Here is a 25,367-nt window from a genome sequence, read left to right as displayed (position 1 = left end):
ATGGGGACCAGAGAGTGAGTTAGGCCTGGAGGGGGCAGGGGAGAAGTCCCTGCAGGGCCGCCCTCATTCACGAGTGAGAGGCTGTGGCCAGCAGCTTCAGTGGCCCCCAGGTTGCCCAGTGGCCCCCAGAGGAAGGGAGAAGTCCCCTAAAAATCTTTGGGGTGACCTGCTTTGGCCTTGACCTTGGCCAGCAGCTTTTGCTCTTTTGGTGAGGGAGGAAGCCACCCATTTAAACACTGTGGGCTGCCAATTGAAAGGCCAGGCTGGGCCTCCGGGGTCAGGACTGAGACTGCATGGGCAGAACCACGGGCAGCTAGCCATTGCCCACAAGGCCCCACCCCGGCCCACCTTGTCGAGGCCACTCTTCATGCGGTTCTTAGCGGTTTTCAGCTCCTGTTTCTTCTGCCCGATGAGGATGGAGAAAATATTGAGCAGCTCCAGGTAGCTCTTGGGGGTCACATAGTTGTGGCGGGCCAGCTCGGCCAGATACTCGACACACTTCTTGGCCACTGACTGGTGGATGTACACGCAAACCTGAATCTGTGAGGGAGCAGACCACTGATGCCAGTCTTGTAGAGCCCCCAGCAAAGATGGGGCACCAGGGTGCCCTTGAAGCCACTGAAGCCTGGTTCTGGGGAGGGAGCCACGTGCAGGAACCTCAACGGCCCTCACACTCACTCTCTCCTATGATCCTCATGACCTCCAGGTAAAGGTCACCTATTCTGCAGACGAAAAATCCCACGACCCAGAGAAATCAAGGGGCTTTTTCAAGTTCACACAGTTGTCAAGGGCAGAATTCACTTTGAACTTGGACCCAGATGTGTCCCAGCTCTTGGCCCAGTGCTCTTATCACAGCCCCTATGACCTGCCTCTCTCAGAAAGCCCTAAGGTAGGGCCCCTCTCGGAGGCTGTAGATGTGGGGAGGGAGGGCCCAAGGCCTCAGCACAGCTGGGCAGAAATGGGCTCACCCTAGCTCTTGGCCCCCAGGTGACCATCACTCTCTCAGGCTGGACCAGACAAATCTACCCCCCACCCCATCTGTAGTCTCTGGGTTGTATCAGGAGGCTCTTTGTTTGTTAATGTGGACCATTTTTTTTAAAAAAACTCTTTACTGAATTTGTTACAATATTGCTTCTGCTTTACATTTTGGTTTTTTGTCGCAGAGGCATGTGAGATCTTAGCGCCCCGACCAGGGATTGAACCCTCACCCCCTGCAGTGGAAGGCGAAATCTTAACCACTGGACCGTCAGGGAAGTCCCTATAGCAGGCGGCTCTTTAAAGAAAGTTTCCATGGAGCCCTCAGGGAATAAGATAAACAGTGACTGTGTAACTGTGTGCCCAGCCTCCTGCATCACCGTGACAACCTTGTGGCACTCCCATTATACAGATGAGGAAACTGAGGCTTAGACAGGCAAAGCTGTCTGCCCAAAGGCTTCCCATCAGTGGTGGGCCTGGGACTCTTACCCAGGCCTTGGTGACCCCAAGCCCGAACCTACACAGTCCCCCACAAGGGCTTGCTCCTCACCAAGATACCTACCAGCCCTTCAATTACTTTGGGGGTGGTGTCCAGCTCTGGGATCTCGTTCAGGAACATGGTGGCCACAGACTCCAGGGCCTCTGCTGGCCACTCATTAAACCAGTCGATGGTACAGCAGTTGACCAGGGAGGGGAACTGCCTTAGGTGAGCTCGGAAGACCTCTCCAATGGGGCTGGGGAGGTGGGAGTCCAAATGAGGCCCTGAGACACAGACTTACACCCCCCAGGAACCCAGGACCCAGGGTCATTTCACAGCCCTGTGGCATGGCAGCCAGGACACAACAGCACAGCAGCCTGGACCCAATGGCATGGTGGCCAGACCCAGGCCACTTCCCCTTGTGGCAGGCCCAGGTGCCCCCCCACCTAAAACCACTGTCCCTGCGAGGTTGCAATGGCCGCCTGTACCTCATGCACAGCACCAGGTGGATGCTGCTGCGCACACGCCCGGTGTAGGTGGCCATGAGGTTGGCCTTGGTGGGCTGCAGGCCCTGCTCCTGGACGTAGGGCCGCATGGTGTTGACAATCTGGTCCTGCTCGTCCGTGTTGTAGAGGTTGGGAATGTCGCCTGAGTTCAGGACATTGTTAATGTCCTCTAGGAAGGACTCGTTCTTGATCTGGGGTGGAAGATGGGGATGGAGGAGCTGAGCCTTGATGATGGCCCCTGGGTGTTGCGCTCCATGACCATGGTCTCACTGGACCTTCACAGGAGCCCCATTCCACAGACCATGCCACTAAGGCTCAGAGAAGCCCAGGGTCACACAAGTGACCACACAAGTCGTGGTCCAGGACTCACACCCAGGCCTGCCCTACAGCAGAGACTCTGAACATCACCGCTGGGCTGTGGAAGGGCCCTGGGTCCTGGGTGGGAGATGTGGTGTCTTCTTCCTCTCTTGCCAGGCCTCTCTACATCTCAGTTTACTCACAGGAGAAAACCAGGCCACAGGCAGAAATGGGTCCTTGCCCATCTCATATGGCCAGGGCCTAGTCAGTGCCAGAGGGCACCCTCACTTGCCTGACTATGTAAGGGGAGCCCGGGGGATAGGAGTAGGGCTGGGACCCTTCCAGGGCTTCAGCTTCGGCCCAGTCCCGACCACCAGTCAGGTTTAAGCACTGCCCTGTTTGTCTTGAGGCCCTGGATCCACAACCTCTCCTTCTCTCAGACCTGGGGAGAGGCCTCATCTAGGGAGCTCCAGACGGAGCAGCCCCAAGAAGGGGGCCACAGGCACAGCACCTCAGGCACAAGTCCTGTGGTCCTTGAGGTAGGAAGCCGTTGACCAGTGAGTGTGGTCCCACTTGTGGTCAGCCATGGTGCCAGGAGCCTTCTTTACCCTCGGGGCATAGTAATGATCTATGTCTCCCACCAGCCCTGACAGGCTAGGTTTGGCCCCCTCCCCCTGGTCCCAGCCATTCCTCCCATGATCCACCCCAACTGACAGTGACGTGGGCATGAAGGACTGACCACCTTCCAGGATGCCACACTGGGGTGGGTTGTAACCAGCCCACCCTGGATCCCGCCCACTGCCCGTGTGGTGGCACCTGGGTATCTGAGAACAGGAAGGTGATGGGCAGGCTGTGCAGGCCAGCCTTGAGCAAGACCTTCTTGACATCATCACGCCACTCGGTCATGCCATAGTTCTTGGACAGCTCAATCTGGAAGCACTCATACTCGGCCCTGGAGACAGGTGGTTGGGTGGAGGCATGCCAGAGCTTGAGGCCAAGCGCCACACCCCAGCCATCTGTTCCCATCCTGGGCAGACCTGCTGACTCCCGCAACCCTGAACCTGCTCTCTTGCCTCCAGACATTTGCTGAGGCTGCTCCCTCGGCCTGGAATGCCCTTCCCTTCCATCCTCCCAGCCTTGATTAGAAGAGAAGGCCCATGGCCACCTCCTCTAGGAATCTCTCCTGGATGCCTGCAGCTACCCCTCCCCCATCCCTGCAGCATCACAGGGTACTGCTGCTGTCTCTCCTTGGACCCCAGGTTACTCTCCCAGGTCTAGAAGCCCGTGGGCCAGGTGCGTCTGCCTCAGCATAGAACATGTGGAAGAACATGAATGGAACTGAGTCTGCCACCGGCTGCCCACTGCCCACCACGCCTGGGGGCCCTCACATGTGCGAGGCCAGTCTCGTGAGGGACCTGCGGCCGCTGCCGCCCACACCCAGCAGGAGCGCGTTGCCCAGCGCCTGGCGCAGGGTGCGGCTGATGCGGCAGACGTGGCTCACGGCGTCGGTGAAGAGGACCAGTCTCAGCTTGGCTGTGCTGATCTGGTTGTAGTCCTCCATGTACTCCTCGATCACCTGCATCATCTGGCGGCGGGGGGGGGAACGGGGAGAGCGGGGTCCTCCCTCTGTCCCCGTGCACTGTGCCCCCCCCAAGGGAGCACAACACCCCGTCCCCCCGGCCAGCCCTGTTCCTCTGTGCACAGAGGGATGTCGGCCTTAAGATGCCGGGTCTGCCTGGATGAGGCCTGACCCGCTGGACACACCGAGGCCTGAGGGTCGGGTCAGAGACCTGCCTGCTGCCTCGAGGGCTCACCAGGATGTAGCGACTTGGGGCCCCGTGGGAGTTCCTGGGAGCTAGGAGAGGGTCTGTGTGAAGAAACCAACAGGAGGCCCCGCACTCCAGCTTCATCCTGCCACCCTGGGGTCTTGACTCAAGACTCGCGGCGCCCGGGGCCCTGCCGCGGCTCTGTGGCTGGGATAATAGTCCCTCAAATGGGCATAGCGTGTCCCTGTTTACAGAGCCTGTCTCAGTTGAACCTTAGACTTGTCCTCAGGAAAGGGCCAAGCGGGGCCTACCGCGCCCATTTGACAGGCGGAGATGGGACTCAGAGAGGCAACTTCTGGCCTGAAGTCCCTGAGCTGGCCTTCCAGACCAGTGTCCGACCCTCTGGTCAGAGCGTGGTGGTCTCTTAGCAGTGGCTGCAGAGGGCCGGGGTCCCAGGGGTCGGGGGTCGGGGGTAGGGCCCCAACAGGCCCCTTCACCTTCTTCTTGCTGGTGATGAGCTCATAGGACTTGACGTCGGAGCCTGGCGACATGAAGTCCCCGTAGAGGATGGGCTGGAAGGGGCAGACCTCTTCGAAGGCCACCTCCCACTGCTCCATGCAGCTCTCCAGGAGCTTGTCAAACCAACTGCGGTCCTCCTCGTTCACCAGGCGGTCACGGAACACACGGCAGCTCTCGTGGTACCACAGGCGCAGCAGCTGCACCTTGTCCTGCGGCCGCCCCAGCGTCAGTGCCTGCTCTCGGCCCCACACCCTCGGCCACCTCTCAAAGCACCTGGGCCTGGCTCTCCCACCAAGACCCGGCCAGGGCCCTGGGTGTCTGCTGTCTCCACAGAGGGTGGAGTCCACATGCTGACGCCTGGGCCTCTCCACCCCCAGCTCCAGGCCCAGCTGTGCCTGCGGGGCTCCCAGCTCAATTAGCTTCTCCCCTCTTAGGGTCTCCACAGCTCCCCAAACCCCAAGCCCGAGAGGAATGCCCGATTCTCCTTATACCTTCCCGACACGCCACATCTAACCACTCACTTGACTCCAAAGCTCCCTCTGACTCTACCCCCATCCTGCTGCCACCTCCATGCTGACTTCCCTGACTCTCCCTGGGTGACGGGACTGCCCTCAGGAAGCCCCAAAGCTCTTCTCTCGACTCCTTTGGCTATAGCTGGGCAGGGCCAGGGCTGGCATCTGTCCTGTTCACACTATGCCCTTGATGCCGGGCCCACACACTGACCCATCCATTCCCCATCCCAAAGTGCAAATCTGCCCCCTACCCACCCCTCCGCTCCCATCACCTTCAGGACTCTCTCCCCCTGCAGCCCACAGAGCCTGCCCAGCACACCTGACACTGCTCCCCGCTGCACTCTTGCTCCTTCCACCTGGTACCACTCACTCTTCCCCTCAACCTTCTCACACACAGGGCTTCCATCAGGAAGCCTCCCTCCCTTGCCATGCCCTGGCTCCTGCTTTTGTGTGATCCCATCACAGCCAGCATTCTAGGCGTGGATTTCACCTGCAAGATGGGACTCAGCTGCATGAAGGCAGGGCTCCTGGGGGCTTGGTACCTGTTGCCATGTCCCCAGCTCCAACCCCTGCCCAAGGGCCTGGCCAGATCAAGGCTGAGGAGTGTTTGGGTAGGAAGGCCTAAAACCAGGGAGGACTGTGAGGGCAGTGTGGGCACCACAGGCGCAGCAGCTGCACCTGCACTACTGGACACTGGGGAGAGGGCCCACCGGTCCTCACCTCGACCTTGGCCGGGTCGGCCATGAGCATGCCCTGGAAGACCTTGGAGAGATCCCTCAGGTTGAAAGTGTAGTGGGATTTGGCTGGGGTGGGCAGCAGCTGGGAGGTGATGGTGGAGTACACCATGATGGTGGCTTCCACGAGGGGATCCGTGAAGTGGGCAATGTTGGGGGCCCCGGCTGTGGGAACAGGAGAGTGGCCCTGGGTCACAGCCCCTGCAGATCCGGTGTTGTGTTCTCTGCACACGCCTTTCCCCAGCCTGCATGCTTGGATTCTGCCCACTCTGCAGCCCTCTCGGATGCTACTTCCCCAGCAAGGTTTTCCTGGTGTCCCCCACCATGGGGTGAGGAATCTCTCACCCGGAGCTCCCCCCTTTTACATCCTTATCACTGATATAGCCTGTCCATATGTTGGGGCACTGGGACACATTCATGGAATTGAGAACACTAATGGGGCCAGACCTGAAACATGCCACTCTGAGCTGTGCATGGGGAGGGTTGCATGGCCCACACGGGGTTCAGGAGTGCACCACAGTGGACGTGGAGGCCTGGGGCTCAGCCATGACCTTGGGGGCTTATCACCCCCTTGCATTTTCCCCACTAACATAACCTATTTGCTTGTGCTTTGAAAACGATCCAGTTCTTTGCTGGGAGCCAAAATTCTGTCAGTGGGAATTTGGGGTAGAGGGAGTCCCCAGAAGAGGGAAAGAAGCAAAGAAGGGGCAGGACGGCTCACTAGCCCCAAAGCGGGCTCACCCATTACCACAGGGACTGTTCTAGGTGCTGGGCACAGAGGGTGGCCCCAGCAGACACGCTCCTCACCCCCAACAAGTTGACTTTCTTTGGGGGGAGACAGACTCTGAACCGACTGACAGTAAACAGGCAATGGAAAATGTGTGGAGAGAGGTTTGGGGAGAGCCAGGGCTGGGGGATTTGACATAAATGCCGGGAGGCCTTGCGGAGGAGGGCACTTGAGCAGAGACCCGAAGCCTTGAGGTGCCAAGCAGGTTCAGAACTGGAGAAGGTGTTCCAGAGAGGGCGTGGCCAGGGCGAAGGCCCTGAGGCGGGCATGCCTGGGGGGGTTAAGGACTTAGCAAGGGGGTGGTGAGAGCAGACAGTGACGAGGGGTGCCCACCACTGCCGGGACCTGGGCTCTAGTCTGCATGAGATGGTTGAGCAGAGGAGGAATGTGATCTGATTCAGCATTTGAATGGGTCCCTCTGGCTGCAAGTGGAGGATGGATAGACCTCCAGACAGACAGACAGATGCAGGGGGTGAAGACAGAATCAGGGAGACCTGGGTGTGGGGGGCTGCTGCAGTGGCCTATGAGTGAGGGCTGGGGTGCTGAGCAGCACAATTCAGGGGGGGTTCTGGAGGGAGAGGCAGCAGGACCTACTGAGAGAGAAAGAGAGCGAGCGAGTCCGGATGGTGCCAAGGCCCTTGTCCTGAGTGAGTGGAAGGACAGAGTGGCCATCAGCTGAGATGAGTGGAGCGCCAGGTGCTGGTGGGTCAGGGGCTCGGGTTTGGACATGTTCAGCCTGAGACGCCCGGTGGACATTCAAGAGGAGACGTGGGTCTGAGGTTCAGGCAAGAGGTCTGGACTGAACACACAGACTCAGCGGCATCCGCACTGAGGGGTTTATCGCCAGGGCGGGATGATGATGTCCCAGAAGAGTGTGTTTAGAGGGAGGAGAGGCTGAGAGTAAGCCCCCCGCCCACCTAGGAAGGCGACTGGGAGGAGGAGGGGTGACCCCCACAGACAGCTGACAGTCCGGGAAAGGTGAAGACCCAGCTGACCTTTGGTCTGGATGCCGTGAGGCTGCTGGTGACAAGAGCCCTCTCCGGGGACTGGTGGGGCTCAAGAGAAAGTGGGAGGGAGGGCTGGTGCCCGCAGGAGGAGAAAACGCTCTTGGGGCGTTTTGCTCTCAAGGTGACAGAGAAATGGAGCCAAGGCTGGGGGAGGAGGTAGGGAGGGGCCAAGAGAGGGGCTTGTTTTGTGTTTTGTTCTTAAGATGGGAGAAATCGGGGCGTGTCTTCACGCTGATGGAATGGCCCAGTGGAGAAGAGAACACTGATGTCGGTGGCTGTCAAGCAGACAATAGGGTTTGGGACTCAGGCCTAAGAGGAGGGCTTGGCCTCATACGGGAGCAGGGAAATCTGTTCCCAGGAACAGGAGAGAAGACATGGCCCAGGGAGGCCTGGGTGCTGGTCAGCAGTGGATATGGAGGCCTGAGGAGGTCTGGAGCGGCCAGTCACCCTGCTGCAATAAGCAGCAGATCCGCTGCCACACGGGGGACGCCCGACACAAGCTCAGGTTGCTCCTGGCTCCAGGCTCATGCCCTCTCCTCACAGCCTCTGCTTCTTCACACAGGGTGGGACTTTGTTGGATTCCTTATTCATTCATTCAACTTGCATTCACCTTGCTTCTACTATGGGTCGGACACTCACCCAGGCACTGAAAGACTGACCAGCCATGTAACGGTGAATGAGCCTATGCAGGCCAACGGTGCTGGGCAACCTTTGCTCTAGCAGTGGCCCGAGGTCCCCTCAGGAGCCTGAGGATGGTTCACTGTGGCCCCTGGGACCCGGCCTCAACGACATCCAACTGGAGTCCAGGGTTCCCCTGGAACCAGTGCCCCTGCCCCATCCAGGCCTTCCCAGGCCCTGCCCAGGCCTGCACTTACGCACGGGCTCCCGGTAACTCTTTTCTCCGAGGAGTCCATCTAGAGGGTTGAGGGAGAGACATGGGGCTCAGAGTTAGGTGGGTCCCTTGCTGCCCACCTTGACCAGCTGTGCTCAGCTGGGCAGCCCCAGAGCAGCCACTGACCATCACCCCCCTCCTCAGAGCCACATGGCCCCCACCTCCAAGCTGGGCATGGGGGCAAGTTCTGGCCTATAGCCCCGGGGGGCAGGGCAGGCCAGGCCAGAGGAGGGAAGGCCTGACTCCCATCACCCACCACCTGGCACAGTGCCAAGTGGAGTTCAAAGGTCAGAGTGTGTGTTATGTAAGAAGTGGACTGGTTGGGGAAAACTGCATCCTGGGACAGACTTTTCTTCAAGCTCCATGGAAGATCAGGACCATTTTGTCCATTCTATCTTGGTGGCACTTCCTGATTTACAAAAGTAACATCCTTTCACTAGCCTTTCTACCATATATGCGTGTACTTATATGGATGAAAATACATGTATACATATGTATAAATCATATATTCTGCAGTTACCACATGCCGGGCTTCTTGCTAGATGCTCTACATGCAGCGTCTTATTTAACCTTCACAACTCGGGGTGTTGGGCACTAATATTATCACCCATTTCAGATGAAGAAACTGAGGCTCAGAGAGGTTCATGAATTGGCCAAAGGTAACATAGCTGAGTAAGGGGTGAAGCCAGGGCTGATGTCAGTGTTCAGCCACTCGGCCCTTTCCAGTGCTGCCCAGCTGGCCTTGGTGTGGCTTACCTGGCCAGGGCTTCTGCCCTAGCCCATGGCCTCCTACCCCACTCCTGCCCGATACTCACCCATCCAACTGCCCAGGATGGTGGAGAAGATGCGCTTCTTGCTGACCTCATCCATCTCAGCAAAGGACAGGTAGTTGAAGTGGCGGGTCAGCCGTGGAGTGATGGCATTCCTGCCTCCACCGGGGGGGCCCATGGCACAGACAAAGTTGATGTCCACCAGGCTCTTGAAGGCTCCTGAAGTGGGGGCAGGAAGTCAGAAGGCCCTGCCCAGGGCTACATTAAGATTTTTGTAGGCCCTGGGCACTTTTGCCTTCTTGGGCCTCCTCCTCCATTAAAAAATATATATATTAAAAATTATAATTCACCACAGTATTGGTACATAGACAAATATATTAATATTATGCATTTTAAATGTTCTTTGACCTAGAAGTTCATTTTCCTCTTGATTTTAAAAGACATTAAAACACTTCCATGGACTCTCTGTGAGTCCTGTGGGCCCAGGCCCTGTGCCTACTGCGCCTAACGGGTGAGGCCCTGGCCCTGCCCAGCACACCCAGCCCCACCCCACTGGCCTGGGCGGCCGGCACGCACCGATGATCTTGCGGTCATACCAGCCACCGTGGTCCATCCACTGGCGCAACAGCTCGATGGGCGGCTGGGCGCCATATGTCTCCAAGGCCGGCATATTCAGGTCATCGATGAAGAAGATGAAGTTGCGCCCCAGGGGCGGCCCGAACACACCCTTCCGCCTGTGGGAAGGGGCTGTGTGAGCCCAGCACCCACGGGTACCAGGTCCTCAGGGAATCCAGGGTGGCAGGATGGCAGCTCCACCTCTGGGAAGCCCTCACTAACTTCAGGCTCCCCCGAATTGCTGGGCCTCTTGAGCAACTCCTTGTCCCATTCTGAGCGTCCTGGGACATCACACCTGGCTGCTCTGAGTCTTGCCTCTAGGCAGATGGATAACAAGTCCCGCCCGAGTGCCCAGCCCAGGGAGAGCGCCCACAGAAGGGCTCGGCGGGAATTCCTGATGGAAGAAGGCTCCAGAACAGTTTGCAAGGGAGCCCAAGGGCCACCCGGGAGGGGAGGGGGGACAGCAGCTGGCCGAGCCAGGCTGGGGGACATCGGGACCCAGGAAGGAACCAGTGTGCCTGCCTCTTGTCCAGCTTGCTGTCGATGAGGTCCTGGGTTTGGTTGGCTGAGGTGCGGGCAGAGAAGGTGAGGAAGTGGCTGATGTATTCCAGCGGCAGGTTCTTGAGAAGCTTGTTGGAGATGGTGAGGGTCTTCCCTGTGCCCGTCGGCCCGATGCACAGCACCTAGGAGAGCGGGGGGCACAGGGTCAGAGCGCTCTCACAGGGCCCAGCATGCAGCACGAGCTGCCGCCCTGTCAGTGTGGGAGCCAGCCACTCCTGACCTAGGCCTTGGGGTGGGGTGAAGCAGGGCATGGCAGGGGGACTCACGGGCTTGTGGTTGGTGAGTAGCACGTCTAGCAGGTAGGACATCTGGATGGTGTCCATGGTTGGCACGATGATGTTGCAGTAGTTGGTATCTGGCATCATGGTGAACGAAGCTGAGGAGTCCATCCACTTCACCCAGGCAACCTGGAACCACAGGTGGCACAGGGTGGGCCTGGAACCTCTCCCCGTCTCACCCTTGGCCAAGTGCACCAGGAGGGCAAGGAGCGGCACTGCTGGGACTCAGCAAGAGGGTCCAGGTGAGGGGCTGCTTCTGACAGAAACAGGAAGCCCTGTGCCCACTCTCCGCACGGGGTGGGGGACTCCCAGGACAAACCTCCAGGAATGGGGGGCTCTCTGCACACAGCTGCCCAAGTGAAGGCTTCCCTGCATCCAGCTACCTCAGTGGGGCCAGTCTCTGGGCCTCTGCATGAGTGAAGTACTCTGGGAACTGGACAACCCAGAATGCAAAGGTCTTTGCTGTTTAGTTTAGGCTACCCAAGCATGTGAGGGCCAGAACCATGGGGCTGGCATCACCTAGATGCTGAGAGGTCACCTGGCCCGCTCTCCCCCACCATCCCCACCTGCATGCATCCCTTCACCCACAGCCCTGACTCAACTTGCAGACCTCCCTTGATGGGGGTGTTCACTGTGGTCAAACCCACATGTCCCATTGGGAACGGTACTGATGGTTAGACTCAAACGTGCCCCGTGAGACCCCCAGCAGGACCCTATGCAGTAACCATCTCTATAGATGACTCTCTGGCCCCTTCTCCTTCTGGGCTGGAGTCCTGATCCCATGAGGGTAGGCTAATGGGACCCTCGCTGGCTAAGAGGAGAAATGGGGACATCAAGACAGGCCATGGGGGCTTACTCCCCCACCCTTGAGGAGCCCAGCCCCTGGGCAAATGGGGCTTTTAAGTAGAACCGAGTTGATTCATCCCTGGGCTCAGCATCAACACAGGGGAGGCAGTGTGTATGGTTGGGAAGGGAGGCACTCTGACAACTCCCAGTCCCAGGTTCAAGTCCAGCTCTGCCACCGACTAGCTGGGCGTGACAGTTCTGAGCCTCAATTTCCTTGTTTGGGAAATGGGCACAATAATAACCACCCTGTGGGTCTGTGAGGATTCAGGAGATGATGCAAATAACCCCAGCCTGAGACCTTTGACCGTCAATGCAGCCTCTTCTCTGCAGTCACTATTCATCGAGGAGGACAGCCGCCACCCAGTGGGGCCCTCCCTGTGCTGGCCCTCCCTAGGCAGGTCTGCAGTCACCTGCTTGCCCTCATCATCGTCCTCATCGTCAGTGGTGCTGCTGATGCCGCCGTCCTCCAGCCTGTAATCAAACACCAGCCCCTCCTCCGGAAAGAGCAAGGTCAGCTGCAAAGGACCAGGGGGAAAACCAGGAGGTGAGACCCGGTGGCTTGTGTGGCTACTTGTTTCTGAGGGCCTGGGCCTGGGGGACGGCCCCAAAACACCCAGCATTCAGCGTACGCATCCCAGACCTTGGACCCCAGCCCGGGAGCTGCCGCCTCTCACGTTTTCTGTCTTCATCTTGATCCTGAGCCAGTGGCTGAAGCTGATGCGACTGGCGCTGTCCCCTGTGGCACCCACACTCCAGATCAGGGAGAAGATGAACCAGGGCTCGATCAGCTCTGGGATGCGACTCAGCTTTTCGGGAGGTATTTTCTTGAGGCCCTGGAGACAGAGGCGGGGACAGAACTAAGTGGCCTGAGGAAGCCAGGGGGTGGGGGGCAACCCTTGGCCTCTGCCATAGTTTTGCGTCTGCAGCAGACTGGACGGGGTGTCCCATGACCCATGTGAGCCAATCTGATTCTCTCTTCCAGGAAGCTGGACTTGGGATTCAGGGCCCTCAGGTGAGGAGAGAAGGCCCCCAGCCCACTGCTCAGAGCCGCACCTCTTTAGGCAGGAAGGGCTTGAAGAAGCAGTCCAGCAGCTTGAGGAGACTCATGGTCAGGTTGCTGTTGGTTGAGGTGATCACCTCCTTCACTGAGGACCGGACGAAAGTGATGGACCCCTGCAGGGGATGGACACCCAGCTCTTGTGGCTGGTGGCCATAGCACCTGGCTGCCCCACCTGGGCTGCCACACCGTGGCCTCACTCACCTCCAGGAAGCTGACAAAGAGGGCCTTGAACTGCTCCTCAAAGGGCTTGAGTAAGGCAGGGAGATGCCTCAGCCAGCACTCGACAAAGGGCATGAGCCCCAGGATGCTGGGCTCCAAGTACACCATACCACAGCGGGATACTGTGGCTGGGGAGGCCACTGCCAGGTCCTGCACCTCAAACATCATGGTCATCGCCTGGTGCCAAGATGAACTGCGTGAGTGGGCCAGCCGCCAGCCTCCACGGCAGGGGAAAGGGCTGCAGGGCCATGGGGAGGGGTTGCCCATCCTGCAACTGTGGGCAGGCCACGGGGCAGGCGCTGGGCCAGGAACAGGGCTGGGGTGGGGGCAAATGCAGGAACCCTTTGGCCCTCAGCTGATAATACAGCCCTCTCCAGAGGCCAAGAAGGAGTCTAAGTCAGGAGATTCCTGGGAGCCCTCTGGCCAGCCTCGGGTCAGGGCATTTTGGGGTCCCTAGAGCCCTGGGGAAATCCGATGGGAGCTGTGTGCTCTGCTCCAGAGCCCCGCACCTGTGTACATGGACACAGGGTCACACTGACCTCCAGGTGTTCTCAGAAGGACTCAAGAGACTGGCTGCTCTTAGGCTCAGGCAATACCCCTCCTTCTCTAAGAACTGCCCCACACTTCCCACCAGGCAGCTGTTCCCATGTTCTCCAGACTCCAGGCACGTTGCCAGTATGCCTAACCCAGACTGGGCCAATATGACTGCAAATGGGCCTGGGAGGCACAAGACAGCATCAACCAGGAGCTGGGGTAGTTGTCCTGGCCCTGGGCTCGGAGCATCACAGAAAGTGGGTCTGCCGAAAGGGCAGCACCGAGCAGCTGTGTAGGACGTGCCTGCGGTACAGGAGCCTGGGGGTGGGGAGGGCGCTGTGGCCCCAAGAGGGAAGGGTGGAGGGGGATGAGGCTTGGCTAGCGTAGTGTGGCCTCCTGGGCTGCGGAGGAGAGCAGAGTGAGCAGACAGGCGGACACACCTCTGTGAGCTTGATGATCTCCCCGGAGCTGAGGCACAGCTTCTTGTTGTCGTCCAGTACCGTGTTCATGTTCTCAATCCAGACGGCGTCCACCGGCCCATCGAACATGTACCACTTCTTGTTGGTGTCGGAGGCGATGGCCCCCACCCGGATGAGGGAGGAGAAAATCCCATCTGTCCTGCAGCCACCAGGGAGGAGAGGGCTGTAGGTGCAGGGGAGGCAGGGCAGCAAGCACAGCTGGCTCCCAGGGAAACCTGAATCCAGGCTGGCCCTGCTCTGCTTTTGTTTTTTTCTTAAATATCTTCATTCATTTAACAATTACAGTAGGGAAAATGGGACTTTTTGGTACAATAAATGTAATGAAAATGTGTGCTTATATTCTCTCCCTGCTGAGTCCTCACTAAAGTTCTATTAAAGGAGGATGAAAAGTAATATCCCCAAAAGAAAAGGAAGATGAGGGGACTTTCCCGGTGGCACAGTGGTTGAGAATCCGCCTGCCAATGCAGGGGACATGGGTTCGAGCCCTGGTCTGGGAAAATCCCACATGCCTCGGAGCAACTAAGCCCGTGCCCCACAGCTACTGAGCCTGTGCACTAGAGCCCACGAGCCACAACTACTGAGCCTGCATGCCACAACTACTGAAGCCCACACGCCTAGAGCCCATGCTCCACAACAAGAGAAGCCACCACAATGAGAAGCCCGCACACCACAGCGAAGACCCAACACAGCCAAAAATAAATTAATTTACAAAAAACAAACAACAACAAAAAAAACTATAGTGTCCTGGAATTTAAAAAAAAGAAAGAAAGAAAAGGAAGATGGGGGAGGAAGCAACACAGAAACAGAGGTCCACACAGTCCCGGAAGACGGACAGAGGTGGAGAAGGGGTAAATGACCTCGCAGAGAAAGCAGGGTCATGAGATGTATCTAGTCCCTGCCAGAGAACCCAAGAAGCCTCAGACTTCAGAGGCACCAAATGCCAGGGAAGGGGGTGGGTAGGAGGGTATTTTTCTGGTCTGATCCCCAGGCCCCCACCTACCCACACAAGAGCCTGGAGTAGGCGTGGGTGAGACCCTTCACCAGAAATGGGGGAAGCTAGACAGGCCCACATTCAGAAAGATGGGTGACTGCCCCTCTCCAGTGCCCATCCCCCACTGGGTTCCAGGACACTGGGACCAAGAAGACACCCCAGCAGGAGACTGGAGACTTCTCTGGAGAGACAGAATAGCCCTGGAGAAAACCCTCAGGTGCTGACATCTCCCAGTTTGGTGCACTTCCCCTAAAATGCACGTCTCAGCCCAGGAGCAGAGGCCCTGAGAGAGACCACCAGCCTCTCGTGGGTACTAACAAAAGTCAACATGTACTGAGAGCTCAGCATGTGCTATAGTGTCCCAGTCATCTTCCATAATAATGGTGTCATTTTTATCCCCACTTTGCAGATGAGGGACAAAGGCCCAGGGGGTGAGGTGGGTCACTCAGTGAGGAAGTGCAGTGGTGGGTAGAGTCCCAGGCATTTGGGCTCCAAAGCCGGAGCTCCCGACCTTCCACTTGGCTCAGGGAGGGAGGCGGCCCACGGCCCATAGCCTGCAAAGGTCTGGGAGCAGGACGGTCACTGGAGGGGTCCCGGGCCACTCACCACTCATGGGTGAGCAGGTCAAACTCCCCGTACAGCTGGCCCATTGTGATGGACTTAGGGTTGAGCACGTAGTAGTTGACGGCCTCGTACACACCGCCGCTGATGGACGGCTGCCCTTTCAGCGACGTCATAGCAGCTGCCAGGACTCTGTAACACTGGGGAGAAGGGCCAGCCGAGAGTGAGCCTCCAAGCTCCCTGGAGAGCAGGGCTGGAGTGGGCTGTGGGCCATGGCGGGCAGGAGGGTATTCTAAAGGCCAAGGAGGCACAAGTCGGGGCCAAGACCCCTGTTGAGGCTGCTCTGCCCTCAGGCCCACTGTCTGGGCACTGGGCTGCCCAGCTAGGCTCCACTTATATTAGTCTTTTTTTTTTTTTTAATTTTTATTTTATACTGGAGTATAGAGAACAAACTTATGGTTGCCAGGGGGAAAGGGTGGGGGGAGGGATAGATTGGGAGTTTGGAACTGACATGTACACACTGCTGTATTTAAAATAGATAACCAACAAGGACCTACTGTATAACACAGGAAACACTTACGTTACTCTTGCCAGAGCCTGTGGGCCCAACGAGCATGAGGCCGTGCCGTACCACCGTGGTCTCATACAGCTGGATACACTTGGTCAGGAATCCTGGAAGGACATGGCAGGGAACCCAGGGATCAGAGTGGGGGCTTAGATCCTGGTTCTGCCACTAGTTTGCTGTGTGACCTGTGATGGGTTACCTCACTCCCTGCACCTCAGTTTCCTCATCTGTAAAATGGGGATGGCAGTAGTACCTACCTCATAGGTAGAGGCAGGTGAAGCCCTGAGCACAGAGCCTGGCACAGAGCAGGAATTCTCTGCTAATGGCCAGCCATTATTTCCACTGTGACTATTATTCCCTAACATCCACTGGTTGGGTGTCCAGCTGGCACAGGCTTGCTCAGTGAGGAACTGTCACAGGCCTCGAAATCAACTTCAGCTCCAAAGCAACCACCCAGCCTACTGAGAGCACGGCCCCAGGGAAGTGTTGGCCAACACGAGGCAAAATCCCAGGGACAAGATCCAGGGTCAGGGGCTTCCCTAGTGGCACAGTGATTAAGAATCCGCCTGCCAATGCAGGGGACACGGGTTCGAGCCCTGGCACCACAACTACTGAGCCTGTGCTCTAGAGCCCGTGAGCCACAACTACTGAGCCTGCGTGCCACAACTACTGAAGCCTGCGTGCCTAGAGCCCGTGCCCCACAACAAGAGAAGCCACAGCAATGAGAAGCCCACGCACCCCAAAGAAGAGTAGCCCCCACTCACCACAATTAGAGAAAGCCCGCGCGCAGCAACAAAGACCCAATGCAGCCAAAAATAAATAATAAATAAATTAAAAAAAGATTCGGTGTCAGTCAGGGTCTCTGACTGACCAAGACTAGAGCTGTAGGGGCAGGTGCCTGCTGCAGTGGCAGGCCAGACCCACACAGGTAGGGAATGAGCACATCACTTTAGCCCAAGAAGAGGGGTCCAGGAGAGCTATGCAGGTCTGGGAGCCCCTGCCAAAGGGACAAGGTCCAGTTATTTGGTGCTGGCAAAGCTGCCCCAAGGCCGTGAGGGAGAGAAGAGTTTGAGGCTTCATTCAACTCGCCTGCTGGGGCCTCAGCAGGCCAGGGGGGGTGCTTAGGGCTGCATATGTAATGAAGAACGGTGAAGGGCAGGGGTGTGGATAGGCTCACCATCTTCCCCCAACCCAGACATCAAACCCCATTCCCACCCCAAGCAGGTGAGGATGGGGCAGAGGAGAGCCTCTGTCAAGGAGTTAACAAGGCCAAGGGTGTGGTCCAAGCTGTGACTGCTCCTCCACGGGGAGGAAGGGCAGCACCTGCTTCCCCACTGTGAAATAATAGGCAATCTCTGTATCGTCTCTGTTCCTGGTTCCTGATGCAGAGCTCCTCAAACCCTTGTAAATAGGGGTGCTTGGAGAACCTTCAAGTTCCAATATTTAGTCTCTGGTTCCTGACACAGAGCTCCTAACTGTGTAATTTCCCAAGTGTTAGGAACATCTTATGTTCTAATGAGGCAACTCTTGGTGGTGAACTCCTGGGAGGGGACTGGTCACCAGAAGAAGCTTGGAACTTTCAGGCCCACCCTCATTCTCCGGAGACGGGAGAGGGTCTGAAAGTGGAGTTAATAAGTGACCATGCCTGCATGATGAATCCTCAGAAAAAGATCCCAGAAGTAAGGGTTTGGAGAGCTTCTGGATTGGTGAGCACATCCACGGGCTGGGAAGGTGACTCACCCCAACTCCACAGGGACAGACCTCGCCCTATGTATCTCTTCATCCCGCTGTTCATCTGTATCCTTTTTATCACATCCTTTATTATATAATAAATCAGCAAGCGTTCGCGTTTCCCTGAGTTCTTTGAGCTGTTCTAGCAAATGATCAAGCCGGAGGAGGGGGTCATGGGAACCTCAGATTTGTAGCCAAATAGGACAGAGGCTGTGGGTAACCTGGGGACCCAGTACTTGCGACTAGTATCTGAAGTGGGGGCAGTCTTGTGGGACTGAGCCCGTAACCTGTGGGGTCTGTGCTAACTCTGATTAATGTCAGGATTGAATTGAATTGTAGAACACAGCTGTGTTCGAGAATTGATGAGCGTGGGGTAAAACCCCATACATCTGGTGTCAGAAGTGTTGAATGTGAGAGTGAAGGAGAGTTTTTCCCTAGACTCCCACCACCTGAAGTGTCCCAGCGGAGATAGGGGCAGAGAGCCCCAGCCTGCCGCATGCCTGGCCAGGCGGGAGGGACCCTGAGGCTGGACTGCAACCTGGGGTGGCCGGACCCAGCCCTCCTCTGGCAACACAGGACGGCAGGGCCAGGGGCTCACCGTCCACATCCTTGAGGTTGTTCTTCTCACAGGCCTTGCGTATGGCCTCATCCAGGATGCCGTAGTCAGTCACCTCCTCCTTGATGGTGGGGAACAGGTCAGACACGATCCCAGAGAAGAGCTTGAGGTCCTCCTGCAGGAACTTGGGCACATTCACGTCTCGGATGGCCCGGAGGCAAATCAGCTCCTGCAGCAGAGGCCCAGGTCAGACACCCCTCTAGCTGCTCCAGAGCCTCCCTAGAGCCCTACTCCCCAGGCACCTCTTTGGATGCAGCTCACCTCATCCATGCTGGGATTTTCTCGCTTAAGGTTCCCGGCAGCTGAGATCACAGTCTTCACAGCTCTCATCCCGAAGTCATAGTGATCCTGTCACCACCATACAGGAGGAGGGGTGGGTGAGCATTGTCCCTCTCGGGTCTTCTGTCTGGAACACTGTCTCCCACCTGACACCTGGCCGTGCCTCATCGCCTAGCTCGTAGCTGAAGTGTCACTTCCCCTGCAGGCCATCTGCACCCACCTGCATGCCCCAGCCTGGGCCAGGTGCCCCACTTTGGGCTCCTGTGGTGCCCTCTACTTCACTGCCCCAGTGGCCCGCTCCCCTTACCAGGTTACCTATCCTGCACCCCTGCTTGCCTCTTGGCCCCTGAGGGTGAGGAGTCTGCCTTGGTCATGGCTCAATCCCTGTGGTCCCAGCACAGCGCCAAGGGCAGGAGGCACTCAAGTTTTGTTCAAAAAGGGAATGAAGGAGTTTCCCATCTGTGCCACAAGCAGACTTGCCTCAATGGCCTTTGAGCTTCCTTCTAACATTCATCATATCTCTCCAGACCCACGCTTTCGGCCGTACTACCTTGGCTTTCCCCGCTTTTGCCTCTGGTTCTGTTTCTCTCCATTACATAGCAGGTGTGTTGGAAATAGTTAAACTTATCATTTTGCCTCATGGTGCCAGACCATGAAGCTACATCTGGACCTGACCCACAGACCAGCACATTTCCCAGAAATCTTGGACTTGGAGCTGGATGAAGAGACTGGGCTTGGCTTTGGGTCATCAGCACTTGGGAAGGGTTGACTGCATTTCCAGAACCATGTGGGGATAGCTGCTCTATTGAGGGGGTACATTTTTGAAAGTGGATGGTTAGAAAGAAGGGTGTGTGGAGGCGCTGGCACCTATGGTGCACTCTGTGGACAGCTGCTGTTTTTCCCGGTAACAGAATGCTCCTCTAGCCCACGGGTTTCGGTGGGCCCCACCTGGTCAAAGGCAGTATGGTCTCCCAAGCCACAGTGATGGGTGTTCATGCATGAGCAGGTCACCTAAAGAGAGCCCATTAGGGTGACACCAGGAACTTTTTTGGAACCATTACGAAACTAAGCTGGTAGCATGTAAGCCCAGACCTAGGGCTCATCTCTGCCACTGCCAAGGGGGAGCCTGCCTGAGACTGGAGCCAAACAGGAAAGCTCATCCGCCAGTGCTGGTGCCTATACCAACAGCATGTGCCCCTAGAACCTGGGCTCAGCTCACTGAGGGGAAGGCCCTGGTGTTGGGAGGTTGGGGTGGAGGGGGTGCTGGTTGTCCCGCTCTGGTCCCATGAGACCTAGGTGCACTTGCTCTCCAGTCTTGGATTGTGTGGCTCTTGGTCTCTTACTGGCTGACCCTCGCTTGCACCTGAACTAGCCCAGGTGGGCATCTGTTCCTGGCTCCTGCTCCAGCTCCCCTGTGCACCACATGAGCCTGGCCAGGCTCCTGCCTACTTAGGACCTCAGTGTCCTCAGCTGAGAAGTGCGGATGTAATTCCTATCTCCTAGGGTTGCTAGGGGAAGGCAGCAGCTCTCAGACCCTGGAACCTGGTTAGGGCAGGACCTCACCTGGGAACTGAGCTGCTCGGAGGACAGCTTGAAGGTGGTCGTGATCTTCTTGGCCAGCACATTGGCCTCGTTGAAGCCAAAGGAGTAGAGGGAGATCTCAGCAATCATGGAGTAATCCGGAACCATCATGGCCACAGGCCGGAATAGTGCCTGGGGCGCATGGTATACGTGTGAATAGAGAGGCCACCTCCCCTCCCAGAGCACCACCTGCTCTCTGGACTGTCTGGTCCTCTGAAGGAAGCTCCACTGCCCTCCTCCCCCACCGATGCTTGGATCCTCCCTCCACTGCGCCTGCCATAGCTGAGGCTTATACCCCCCTATGAGTGGATCCCTCTGCCCGTTAGAAACCGGTCCTTTGTGTTGACTTGAACGTGCCCCTTACCTTCTCCCAAGCCCTGAGGACAAGCCTGGGCCCTCCTCTCCATGGCTGGGGGTGGACTTCAGGGCCCCTGGGCAGGAGGGCTGCCATGGGGAAGCACAGTCCCTGATGTCCAGCAGCTGTGTGTACTTGCATAAGTGCTTTAGCATCTCTGAGCCCAGGCCACAGCTCTGGTGCTTCCCAATGCCCTGAGCAGCCTCCTGGACAAACCTAGGCCCGAACTCACCTTCAGGTTATCGGGCAGCTCCGTGCGACCAGCGTATCCCGGGTTCATGGTGATAAACACAGCACAGGACGGCACAAGTGGGATCTCGACACCTTCAAACATGAAGCGGTCCACCTACAGGGGTGGGGAGAAGTTGGCTCACCTGCCCCATCCTCTGAATATTCCCCCTCATCCCCTGTTGATGCCCCTATCCTGGCTATAACTGGTCAGCCTGGACTGGACCCCTGACCATGGGTTGGCTCCTCTCTCAGGATCTAGCCTAAGACCTCTGGTCCCAGTGGCTACCCGTGGCCTCCCAGGTCCCAGCTCCCGGAGGTCTTCACATATCTTCTTCCACCCCCATTTCCCAACACTGATTCTCCTTAGACCTGGGCAAGCTCAGCCCTTACTAGGACCCAGGGCCTTACTGGGGTCGGGACACCTGCCAGCCTCCCAGCTCTTATCCCCAGGAGAAGACCTCTGACCACCCTGAACAAAACTAGAAGAAGGACAAATGGCTGGGACTTTCCATAAGGGTCAGGATGTGGGGAGGGACCGCTTCATCTACTGCAGCTTGGCCTAGGAGCTGTACCCAGAGTGGGGTAAGGATATGGGGCTCCCCGACTGGCTTCAGAAGTCCCCCAGAGACAGCTCTGCTGGGGTGGGGGGGACTGCCCAGTCCCCTGTGAGATGAGAGAGGCTGGGCTTAGGGCAGGCCTGAGCACCTGGCTTCTCACCCCACCAGTGTTGGGGGGCTGCAAGGCGGCATGGGCGGGACGGGTATAGTTGAAGGGAAAACGTGGTCAGGTGCGGGAGGCGTGGGCGGGGGTGGCCCCCGGGAGGCTCACCCGCTGTTGCTGCGCCTTCTGGATGGTGGTGATCTGCTGCGCCACCACAGACAGCACCTCGATATCGATGCGATTGAACTCATCGAAGCAGGCCCAGGCCCCAGCACTGAGGGGAGAATGTTGAGGGGGGATATGAGTTCAGAGCCCCCTGGCACCTCCAAGGGCCCCCGCTGACTCTGCTGGGGAGGAAGCCCTCAGTGGTGCTCTCCGTCAGCTCAGCCACAATCCCACCGCCCACCACCCCATCCCAGTGGCCGCCAGTGGCCGAGCCTTTGACACCTGTTATCCCATCCCCTCCCCTCCACCATCCCGTGAGGCTCCTCTCGGCAATGTCCCGGGAGAGCTCAGCCTTCTTGCCCTGTCTGTGCCACCTGCACACCCAGCCTTACCTGGCCAGGCCCTTGAAGAACTTGCCCATGGCCATGACGTCGAGCTGGTCGGAGCAGTTGAACACAACGGTCTGGATGGCCAAGGCCTTGCCCAGGTCTTTTGTGGTCTCAGTTTTCCCTGTGCCAGCTGGGCCAGCTGGGGCACCCCCAAACTTGAGGTGCAGGGCCCCAGTCAGGGTCAGGTAGCACCTGCGGGAGTGAGAGGAGATGGGTGCGGGCCGTGCATCTTCCTCAGGAGTCCCACAGACACAAGGAAAGAGAGCCCCCATCCCCCACCGTCTTGGGCCCTGTGGAGGGGCAGCTCCTGCTCCTCCCCATTCTCAGGGCCCCAGGCAGGCCCAGCCCTGGCTGCCAAGGTCAGGATTGGAGCCCTCGGCCACCTGACCAGTGCTCCCCCACCCCACGGCCCTGCAGCGCTTGGCTCAGGGACCTGCCAGGATGGCTGACCTGTGGCCACTCTTCCCTTCCTTTCCTCAAAACCCAATTTGAAAATCCAGCTGCTACTAAATACAGGCAACCAGAGGAAACAACTGATTACTTTAGAAGTGTTCACTTTGTAAAGGGACTTGCCCATTGTTTCTCTCAAGATCAATTCCTCTCTTGTGTTGAAAGGAGGATCTGACTGATAAAATCAATAAAGCCCACACCCATTAGATGCTTACTGAGCACCACACAGGTGCTAAGAGCTTTACACATCAGCTCACGAAACTCTCATAACCACCCTGAGGAAGCTGCAGAGGAAACTGAGGCATAGGGGGCGTTGAGCCACCTGCCCAAGGTCGCCCAGCCCATGATGGGCAGAGCCGGTTTTAAACCCGAAAGCTGAGCTCCTAACCTTTGATGGACTGACTGCGCCTTGTGGGCCCTGGACTCCTGGGCCAGTCAGAACTGGAGGGAGGGGCCCAGTGTGGGAGGGTACGTGGGGAGGGGGGCACTCACCTGTCTGTGAGGGGCGTGATCACCAGCCTCCCACTGTTGCCTAGGTACTCGTAGCCATAGATGAACTTGGCATTCACGGCCCGGATGTACAGGTTGTTATTCATCCAGTAGTACCTGGCTTTGCAGGGAGATAGGTTCCCAGGCCATGTGGACCACGGGCCATTGGGCAGGGTATGTGGTAGGGGAGAGGCGTTTCTTTTGAGGAGTGAGGGCATCTAGGCGCCCAACTTGCCCCAGGGCCCCGAGGGCAGGGACCACCCTATTGTAGTTGACTCTCCACATCCCCTGACCCCTCCTGCTGCTGCTCTGGCCCTGGACGTGGCCACACCGCCTGCCTCCTCACCTCAGCTGTGAGATCCACTCGAAGTCATTCACACTGACCACGTTCTCCTGGATCAGCTTGTTCACCACATCCTTGGCGTGGACCTCGATGACGATTAGCGCTGACAGCACGGCTCGCTGCATGGGGGACAGCTTCCCCCGCACCAATGCCACCAGGTCACTGAGCTGCAGGAGCCGGGGGACACCATCAGGAATGGGCAGGGCCACGCTGCGGGCAGGCTTCCCCTCCCTTGTTCAGAGGGTGGGCTTCCGCCAGGAACAACCCCTCTATTCTGGGGGCTTCTGATGGTCTGGGATGGGTGGGGTGCAGTGACCAGGCAGGGTGAGGGCAGGCAGGGCACTGGTCACATGGGAAGTCTGGCAGGGAAGTGATAAAAACGGAGGCACATGCATGGCATCTGTCTCCCTGCAGCGTATGGTGTCAAGGGCCAGGTGAGGTGGTGGGGCCTGGCGAGGAGCTCGAGGAAGGAGTGTGGTGAGGAGCCGGTGCACAGAGTGAGCGCAGGCTGTGGGGTAGCCCAGGAGGGCTCCAGGAGGAGGCTCCCACTGTGACCTTCGGGAGAGGGGCATCTGCCTGTCCTCAGAGCTCCCCTCAGAGCCCCCATCCCTCTCACTTGTGGCTGGTCATGAGACACTCATTTCAAGGGTGTCTGACTTTCTACTCTTTGGCTCCAACCACAGGCCTCTTCCAGGATCAGTACACAACAAAGCTCCTGGAGGGGCTGGGCTCTCCCAGGGTGTGGGGTGTTTGTGGGGAACAGATGGTGACCCCCTTGAGTCCCACCTGCCGGGCGAGCTGGGGGAACAGCTGGGTACTGAGGTTGCTGGCCTCCAGAGCCTCTTCCACCTCCATGGTCCAGTAGGTCTGGCACCCAGCGATGGTCACCTGGCCAGGCCAGTTCAGAACCCACTGAGTCCTGAGCATCTGGGACGATAACACAGATGGGGCTGACCCAGGAAGCTGCCAGCCCTGACCCTGCACACTGTTTTTCCCTTAAATGTCATCTGTGCTTCTGGTCTCAGGTTGTTAATTCCACCTCGAAAGCAGAGAAGCCATTAAGCTCTGGGCCTCTCGGGGCTGGGCAGAGTCATTACTTCCTCTGCAGAGGAGACCTGGAAGCAGAGGGGTGGGAGCCCAGGACTGGGGAACACACAGTCCTGGGTTCAAATCCTGACTGCCACCTATGAATCACATGCCCTTTGGGCAGGAAACATCTCTCGGCTACTTTGTAGGATAAGGCTTAACCCCCAGGCTAGCCGCTGATTGTGGGGCTGAGAGGTAATGGGGGTGAAGTCCCATCCCAGGGCCTGGCACACAGTGAGTGCCTGAAACATAACAACAGCAACTGATTATCACTAGGAGCCAGTCTCACTTTTCAGAGGGTGTTTTCAGATTCCTCTCTGAGTGGGCCCCAAGGACCCTTTGCCCCCAGAGACACTCTGGCTGACTGAGAGCAGCAGCAGCCAAGGCTGTAGTCTGAGGATGAGGTAGACAGGTAGCCCAGCCCCCGTGATAGAGGAGAGGCACTGAGAAAGGAGCAAACGGAAGAACGAGTAGGTTGGGAGGCTGCGCTGGGAGGGGAGGCATGGCTCACTGTGGGGTAGGCCTCAATGGCTCTCTCGATGATGTCCCGCACACTGGCCTTCATGCTGTGTTCCACCTCCCGCAGCCAGTCCTCCACGTTGCTGGACGGGTAGATGGAGAAGGACAACTGCACCTCCTCACCCTCTGCCGAGTACATATGTGTGATCTCCAGGTCCTCCTGGAACAGCAGCTGTGGGCAGGGGGCAGTTAAGAGTGGGGTTACCCTCAGTGTGCCCAGAAGCCCTGCCCACCAGAGCCCCAGCACTGACCCCGCCTGTGCCCTCCACCTTCAGAAGGTGGCTCTCACGTTTGGAAGAGAGCTCCACCTTGGCTGGGCCTTCCCTGACTGGTTGTGGGCAAGATGGGACCGCCTTGTCCCAAGCTGTGGCCCAGCCCACTTGGGGAAGGAGGCTAAGCCTGCCCTGCGTGTCCTCCTCCTGTGCAGGCCTGTGTGGCCTCCCTCGTAGATGAAGATGAGGGCAAGGAGAGTCAGGAGCCTCTGGCCTCATGGGTTTCTCAGCCTAGCCAGAACCTCAGTG

The 25,367-nt window shown here is 57.9% G+C and overlaps 1 protein-coding gene across 1 annotated transcript in view; it reads right to left on the bottom strand.

Annotated features, from left to right (window-relative positions):
- The window catches only part of DNAH1 (dynein axonemal heavy chain 1), a 68,937-nt gene that overhangs the window by 13,494 nt on the left and 30,076 nt on the right, over nt 1–25,367 (bottom strand). Inside the window, exons 24-52 of the mRNA XM_061195421.1 lie at nt 24,839–25,018; nt 24,028–24,168; nt 23,245–23,408; nt 22,902–23,015; nt 21,963–22,151; nt 21,574–21,679; nt 20,747–20,860; nt 20,142–20,291; nt 18,561–18,647; nt 18,282–18,468; nt 15,968–16,059; nt 15,433–15,587; nt 13,797–13,974; nt 12,805–12,999; nt 12,597–12,716; nt 12,218–12,376; nt 11,954–12,058; nt 10,686–10,826; nt 10,381–10,541; nt 9,820–9,977; nt 9,289–9,462; nt 8,457–8,495; nt 5,774–5,952; nt 4,520–4,750; nt 3,645–3,841; nt 3,073–3,208; nt 1,942–2,150; nt 1,538–1,709; nt 349–540 (exon numbers count right to left, since the gene is read on the bottom strand). Of these exons, the coding sequence (XP_061051404.1) occupies nt 349–540; nt 1,538–1,709; nt 1,942–2,150; nt 3,073–3,208; nt 3,645–3,841; nt 4,520–4,750; nt 5,774–5,952; nt 8,457–8,495; nt 9,289–9,462; nt 9,820–9,977; nt 10,381–10,541; nt 10,686–10,826; nt 11,954–12,058; nt 12,218–12,376; nt 12,597–12,716; nt 12,805–12,999; nt 13,797–13,974; nt 15,433–15,587; nt 15,968–16,059; nt 18,282–18,468; nt 18,561–18,647; nt 20,142–20,291; nt 20,747–20,860; nt 21,574–21,679; nt 21,963–22,151; nt 22,902–23,015; nt 23,245–23,408; nt 24,028–24,168; nt 24,839–25,018 (4,425 nt within the window). The remainder of the gene's footprint in view (nt 1–348; nt 541–1,537; nt 1,710–1,941; nt 2,151–3,072; nt 3,209–3,644; nt 3,842–4,519; nt 4,751–5,773; nt 5,953–8,456; nt 8,496–9,288; nt 9,463–9,819; nt 9,978–10,380; nt 10,542–10,685; nt 10,827–11,953; nt 12,059–12,217; nt 12,377–12,596; nt 12,717–12,804; nt 13,000–13,796; nt 13,975–15,432; nt 15,588–15,967; nt 16,060–18,281; nt 18,469–18,560; nt 18,648–20,141; nt 20,292–20,746; nt 20,861–21,573; nt 21,680–21,962; nt 22,152–22,901; nt 23,016–23,244; nt 23,409–24,027; nt 24,169–24,838; nt 25,019–25,367) is intronic.

Source organism: Eubalaena glacialis, chromosome 7, assembly GCF_028564815.1.
Source record: "Eubalaena glacialis isolate mEubGla1 chromosome 7, mEubGla1.1.hap2.+ XY, whole genome shotgun sequence".
NCBI lineage: Eukaryota > Metazoa > Chordata > Mammalia > Artiodactyla > Balaenidae > Eubalaena > Eubalaena glacialis.
The sequence above is the reverse complement of the archived record's forward strand: the minus strand, read 5'-3'. Positions and strand labels throughout refer to the sequence as shown.